Source organism: Macadamia integrifolia, unplaced genomic scaffold (genome assembly GCF_013358625.1).
Source record: "Macadamia integrifolia cultivar HAES 741 unplaced genomic scaffold, SCU_Mint_v3 scaffold1276, whole genome shotgun sequence".
In the NCBI taxonomy this organism is placed as follows: Eukaryota; Viridiplantae; Streptophyta; class Magnoliopsida; order Proteales; family Proteaceae; genus Macadamia; species Macadamia integrifolia.
Genome location: NW_024868141.1, coordinates 87105 through 94591, shown reverse-complemented (window position 1 = coordinate 94591; position 7487 = coordinate 87105). Strand labels below are relative to the sequence as shown.

Genomic DNA, 7487 nt, shown 5'->3' with positions numbered 1-7487 from the left:
TTTGTTGCTCTTGGTTCTTGCTTAATGATAATAAAATTTAGAGAAATGTTGGAGAGAGCTCAAGTTGAAATCAGAAGGATTTTTTTTTAGTTCAAGCCTTAAATATTGATGTGATCATTCATCATTTCATTTCCTAAAGTAATGCATTTTGGTTACAAAATCACCATTAAAAGGCATCCTCAAATTGACTTATAAGAAAAGGGTTGGCCACCTTGTTAGCTTTCTTGGAACTAATGGCTCAATCAATGGGAAGATGAGATAAGATAAGATCGGCATGAAGGTCATTTCCAAAGAAAAGAGCGAGAGAAAAGGGGTCTGGGCACCCAGCAGCGTGCGCAATCTTTCTCTAACCTTTTATACTAAACTAACTTTATTAAAGAATTTTGATTAGACAGAGTTCTCAATCATCACCACAAAAATATAAAGTTTAGAGTGAATAGAAGTAATCCTTAACAAATGAATAATTTGATTGAAGGGCCAAAAGAATCACAACGTTAAAATAGGGAGATCAATGGAGGAATTGCCACAGAATTTTCCTTTTTCTCCCACAGAATATATGGTAGTATGGCAGGATAGAGTGGCTTTCAAAATAACTAGTTGGGAACACCATTTGCCAGCTTTGCTCTTAAATCCTTCCGTAAGATTTTGCCAGATGGCGCTTTAGGAATGGCATCGATGAAGAAAACCCGGCTGATTCTTTTATAGAACACCACCTGCACCATTAAGATCTGTAAGAAAACTTTTCTCCAAATTACCAATTTGCCACTGGGACAGCTAGGGTCAAACTTGGTCTGGGCCTGTTAAAGCTGGACTGACCTAAGATTGGCATTTTCAGTTCTTTGGTTGGGAAATAACCATGATTAAAATGGGCTTGGGCTGGGCTTGTTAAATCGTGGACTGACCTAAGATTGGCACTTTCAGTTCTTTGGTTGGGAAAAACCCAAGGTTAAATTAGGCTTGGGCTTGGTGACTCCTATGGGCTTCTATATTACCGATATGTTTGGAACTCACCTGTTTTGAGATATATTTCTTGATATCATCCTCCGTTATCTCATAACCATTGGATTTCACAACAAATGCAACTGGAACCTCACCAGCAAGTTCATCTTTCATTCTGAAATATATAGTAACACAATGATCAGAATCCGGTTTCCCTAAGAAGCAGATCAGAACTGAGGAAAGTTAAGAATAGAGAGGACTTACGGGACTACAGCCGCGTCAGATATTTGTGGATGAGCAATGAGCATGCCTTCAAGCTCAGCAGGCGCTACTTGGAAACCTTTGTACTTGATTATTTCCTTCAATCTATCCACAATGAACATCTCATCATTGTCGTCGATTAAACCGACATCGCCGGTATGTAACCAACCTTCTTTGTCAATGGTTCTCTCTGTTGCTTCAGGATCATTGAGGTAACCTGAACAAATTCAAAAGACCAAATGTATCATTTCCACATCTAATACAATAGATTGTGGGCCTAGAACCCCTACTTCTTACATGATTCATGTTCTTTCAGTCTGGCCCATTACAGCCCATCTGACTGTGGCAGTGGACCGGGCTTGGGCCTCTGCACAGACCCTTCAAATGCCCTGGGGTCAGTGGTCACCATTGACCTACAAATTCACAACAAAATTGGGGATTTGGTATCATATGTCGCCTAGTATTAGCCACTTGGAGATGAGTTAAAGCACTCATTGGTTAGGCCTAGTGGAAGCATCTGAGGGTCTTTGGCCTTATTCTTGATATGTGTGGGGATAAGAAAGCGAATCAAGTCCTCATACGAGAATGGTTCATACAGATTGATCCAATGTTGAGTGGAATCCATCTATGTTGATCAACCTATTTCTCGTATGAGAAACTGATTCACACTCTGGGGATGAGTGGATCAAATCCTCTTACGAGTACAATCACACTTGTAAATAGTTCTCACCAATCATGCTTGAGGTTGAAGGGATGAGATTTCTCATTTTACTTTCGGACATGTTTACCCCTAATTAAGCTTAATATCTTGTTACAGATATTAATTTAAGAAAGTGATTGACCAAAAACCTTTATTTAGAAATCATGGAACTGATGGATAGAATGAAATTAAAAAGATGGTCTTACCTTTCATGATCTGGGCCCCTCTAATGCAAATTTCTCCGGGCTGATTTCTTGGGAGAGTGACACCTGTCTCAGGATCAAGGATCTTCAAATCGGCATTCCTGACAACGGTCCCACATGATCCTAATTTTATATCAAATGGCTCCTTTGCAAAAGCTGAGCACATTGACAACACTGGTCCCGCCTCTGTCATCCCATATCCCTGTTGTGTACATTCAAAGTATCACAAAAAAAAAAAATAATAATAATAATAATAATAAAATAACAAATTAGTAATTTGGAAGCACCACCTTCTATTGTTAAATGGATAATTATTTATTATCTTTCTAAATTCTAATACATATGTTGATTTTTATTTATTGTTTATTTATTTATTTATTTGTCATGCATTTCATGCCACTTGTCCAAAATTTTGATTTGACTTGATACGGCTGAATTTTGGTGGCTTCAAATCAATACTTAATCTTTCCCTTGAAATATAATCCATTTTTGCAATAAATATTCGTTATGTAAGGATCATGGAAGAGGTCAAGCAATAGAAATGGGAGAGTGAAAGAAAAATATTAGGTACCCCAAAGGATAGCTTAGTTGACATGGACCAACACTTCATGGTTAAGAGATTATGAATTCAATTTTCCTTGGGGCCCTACCTTTAAATAACTGAAAGGATATTAGAGTGTGAAGCCGTCTAGTGGAGGGAGGACTCTAGCTTCTTTGTTATTGGTATATTAAGAAATACAAGTATGATTCATGGATTTGGAACCTCTCATATAAGGGTTTGGATCTTCTATGACTCAACATGGTGTCCGGTGCGCATCCAATGCATAGAAACACTTTGATTTGTGTGTGATCAACCCTAGTCAAACCAATTCTAGCCATTAGATGAGCGTCGAACACCATATTACGCCACAGAAGAGTCAAATCCCTCATATAAAAGAAAAGAGCCAAACTCACATTTCACGACTAGAGGCGGGCATCTCATCTCAGCTTGAGAGATATGAGAGGTGAACTACGACACGAATTTTAAATACTTACCACTAAAATCTTGTGTTTTGAAATAGTTTTGGAGTGGGGGATGGAATGGCCGAATGTCACGTTTTTTTATAGTTATGAATATCCCAACCACCAAAAAAATTGGAAAGTAGGTAAAGGCCAACTGTTAGGTATCACAAGCATCCCCGAATTCCCCATCATCGCAGCCAACCATCCTACCAACCAGACTGATACTATATGACTTCTCATTTGCAGTAAAATACTATCAGACTCACGGCCAGAGTTTCTCTTATTATAATTTTCATTACTTGATATTAAAAAAAAAAAAAAAAAGGAAAGAAAAGAAAAGAGGAAGAAGAAGAATGAATGAATGATCTGTGGTTGCATCTTCTCACCCAAATAGAGGTGGACATTAAAAGATTCCTTTACCCCTTTACCTAGGACTTGAATCCTTTGTAGCGCAACAAGGTGTCTAGTGCACATCCAACGTCTAAAAATATCTTGGATTGCATGCGATTGCCTTAGGCTCCATGCCTAAGCATTTTTTGTCATTGGATATGCGACAGGTGCCCTGTTGCACCTTGGAGGAATTCAATCCCCTCACCCACACGTCGGACAATGTCTCTGCTTATCTTTCCATTGACCCATGTTTTGATGCCATAACCAAACGATAGTGAGCATTCTATTGCCCAGAAAATATTTACAAGTAAGATTCTCTCATAAGATAACCTTTAGATGAGTAGCACTTTTCACTCAATAAAAAAACAGAAACACCTTTCACTTCCATGGATGGATGTAACAAACTGCCTGAATAGGCCTTATATGCTTATGTGGCACCGGTTAGGCACATAGATTATTTTTCTTTTCTCTTTTGTCTGCTAATTCAAGGACCATGAGGACAGATCAGATCTGCTGAATGACCACATAAATACCCATTAGGCTAGGGCACTCTTTGGTTGTCACAAGCGTCCCCGAATTTCCTATTATCGCAGCCAACCATCCAACCAACCTTCTCATGCTATAAGATTATTATTTTTGTTATTTTCTTATATTACAAGATCCACGGTTGGAGTTCTTTTATTAAAAGTTTCAGTAAGATTGATTTTCTCATAGGACCACTTCTTTTTGGATGAATAGGACTCTTTTTTTTTTTGCCGGATAAAAAGGGTTCAACTAATAACGTTCCCATAGGATTACGGAAACAAGCATCAGCATTAAGATTAACGAAAGAAAACCATAAAATTAAGCAGTATTAGACATACCTGACCAAACTTTGCATTGGGAAGCAAGTCTCTAAGGGCATCCTCAAGCTCCTTTCCCATGGGTGCCGCCCCAGACATCACTTTCGTGATCGACGATAGATCGTAACTCGCCGCAACAGAACTCTTCGTGATCGACAAAACTATTGGTGGAACCAACGGTGCAAATGTCACCTTATACTTTTGCACCAACTCCATCAAGGCCACAATCTCAAACTTCCGCATGATCAGGATAGCTGCCCCTACTCGTAGCCCACACAATAACACTGTATTGAGAGAGTAAATATGAAACAAAGGTAACACACATAGCAACACATCCTGACTCGTTAGATACAAGTTGGGGTTATCCCCATCAACCTGTTGAGCCACACTCGTCACTAAACCCTTATGACTCAGCATCACACCCTTAGGTAAACCAGTGGTCCCAGATGAGAAAGGAAGAGCCACGACATCATCCGATGAGATCTCGACACTTGGCATATCATTCTCGTCTGACTGAGTCAACTCGGAGAAATGAATACACCCATCTGGGGCCGAGTCAATGCACACAATCTTAATATCATTCTCTTCTGCTAACTCCTTCACCTTCTCCACATAACAAGCTTGTGTCACTATCAGTCTAGTATTGGATGTCTTGGCTTGTTTGGCAATCTCCGCCGGCGTATAAAACGGGTTCGCCGTCGTGGTCATGGCTCCGCGATATGAAGCCCCGAGGAAGGCGAAGACGAATTCTGGCAAATTGGGTAGTAAATTCATGATCACTTGGCCTTGTTGAATGCCTAGTTTGTTAAGTCCGGAGGCGACTCTTCGAGAGATGAGCTCGACGTCGGCGTAAGTGTGTATCTCGCCGGTGGAGCCGTTTATGAGACATGGACGTGAACTGAATTGTGATATGTTTTCAAAACAATAAGAGTGTAGTGGGAGATGGCTTGGGATGTAAATGTCGGGGAGTCTTGATCGGAAAATGAACTCTTCTTGCTTCAGCTTTGTCTCCGGTGGTGTTTCCTTCACCACCTGAACTGGTTCCGGCACCGGCACCGGTACCGCTACTTTTACAGGCTCCATCGAAAAAAGTTGCAGAAAGAAGGGTTAGGGTCTTAGGGAGAGAAAGAGAAATCTGGTTTGTGTTTTGTAGAGTCTGTGAAATTGAGAGACTCTGAGGTTGGTTTGTGGAGGAAGAGAATGTAAATATAGGAAGAGGGAAGAGTAGCGGGGGTTGGTGAAGAGGGGGCGTGTTTTGGTCATTTGGTAGACGGAGGAGATGGTGGTGATTGTGTTGCTGGTGAATGTCACGTTGACTAAACGACCTTCCTACTTGCCACGTTAGGCTTCACCTAACACTGTTTGACTGTTTACCGGACGAACCGGTTGCCTCTTGAGCCGAACTGTGTTACCTACCACCTTGTCTCTTGGTTGGTTGGCTTGATGGCTTGGACCTGAGATTGGGCTTTGGCATAATACTTGGCTCAGCTAAGCTCGAAAATATGGCTTGGAGTTGAATTTAAACTGTAATTAAGAATTTCTCTTTGTTCCTCGTGGTGGAAGGGATACTTGTGTTCACATTTGTTGGGAATTTTTTGTGAAACACTAATGGATTATGATGGTTGAAATGATGGGCCAGCCGTTGGATCGGCCACCAACCACAATCGATCTTGTGAACCAATCATCGGACGGTTAAGATCTCATCTAAAAATAGAACAACACACTTTTTTAGGATGGGAGAGAATGCTAATTTTCTGTCCGGGAGTATAAGGGTTGCATCAGCTTGGGGTTAATCCAAGGGTTTGGGACCCTTTAGACACCCAGTCCAACGCATGGACGCATAAACCAGATGCTCTCAACCCTTAGATCTACATTATACACAGCATCACGCGACAAAGGATCTTGTTCCATGGAAGTACATCTGGAAACATCAACAAGGTGGACATTTTCACCTTCAATAAGAGGTGGTGTGGTAATTTCACCAACCTTTATGTATGTATCTGGGTGCAACCCTACACATTTGTCAAAATAAAAAAAAGGGTGCAAGGAGGGCCTTGTGCTCAAACTTTTTCAAAGTTTTTAGTTGCTCAGCCCAACTTGTCCCGAGTTGCACTTCTAATGACTAATTTAAATCAGGGCAAGAGTTTCTGTTCAAGAGCGTTGCCCTTGCACCAGCATGGAGGCCAACGAAACCACATGAGGAAACATCAACAATGTGATTTTTTTTTTTCTTGTAAATATGGTAAATATCAATAAAAATCACCAGTTGGTTAGGCACACTCTCAGATTGACTCTTTTTTCCATTTAAACTTGGGAAAAATAGATTTTTTTTTTTGTTATAACCAAGTGAAAATTTGATTGTTGGTTTATAACATTATCTCTCATCTGTCAATTGGATCCCCAAGAATGCAATCCAAACATTTTAGGAGTGTCAAAAGATCAAGCTTGGTCCAATTCGGCCACACCCCCCCCCCCTTTTAAAGTTTTTTACATATATAGGCTAGACTAAAACTGGACTGTTAAAGTGTTTCATCTACAAAATGCAAACTCATCTATGTTACAGTAGCACTGATACCTACTATGGACTTAGAATCTGTTGATTAGGTTTTTTCGTTAATAATTCGTATCATGTCATTACATCTTCTATTTTTATTCTTTTATGTATTTATCAAATGTAGCCCTAAGGGCATAACTGTAATTATGATTCAACTATGAAAAAAAAAAATATATATATATATATATATTTTGTAAATATGGTAAATATCAATAAAAATCACTAGTTGTCTATATTTTGATTATTATTATCTATATGATCGTAGAATCATTTTATAGCTTTATGAACTTAAAGTATTGCATCATGGATCTTAGATGGATTGTGAACACGTGTGTGTGTCCATTTCACCAGTCTTCAGGTAAGTGGAGGTGGGGTTAACAGGTATCCCCACCAAGAATATGTTAAGTATCAGGGAGTTTGGGAGATCAATGAGAGTGTACAAACTTTAAATCCATATCATCTAGGGGAGATTACTGGGCTAATTGAAAAACCTTTAGCCTCCTTAATATGATACAATGAGTTTTAAAGCCTTGAGGCCTATGAGTAAAAAAAGACAATATTATGCCAAGGTTAATGGGGTTGGGGCATTACATGCC

The 7487-nt window shown here is 39.6% G+C and overlaps 1 protein-coding gene across 1 annotated transcript; it reads right to left on the bottom strand.

Moving 5' to 3' along the window:
• Positions 1 to 407: 407 nt before the first annotated feature.
• On the bottom strand, positions 408 to 5526 carry LOC122063272 (4-coumarate:CoA ligase 1-like). The gene is made up of 5 exons (XM_042626977.1): positions 4359 to 5526; positions 2107 to 2305; positions 1204 to 1417; positions 1012 to 1114; positions 408 to 713 (listed from the first exon to the last, which is right to left on the bottom strand). Exons 1-5 carry the CDS (start codon positions 5418 to 5420, stop codon positions 594 to 596), a joined length of 1698 nt encoding a protein of 565 aa, XP_042482911.1. The 5' UTR covers positions 5421 to 5526; the 3' UTR covers positions 408 to 593.
• Between the last annotated feature and the right edge of the window lie 1961 nt (positions 5527 to 7487).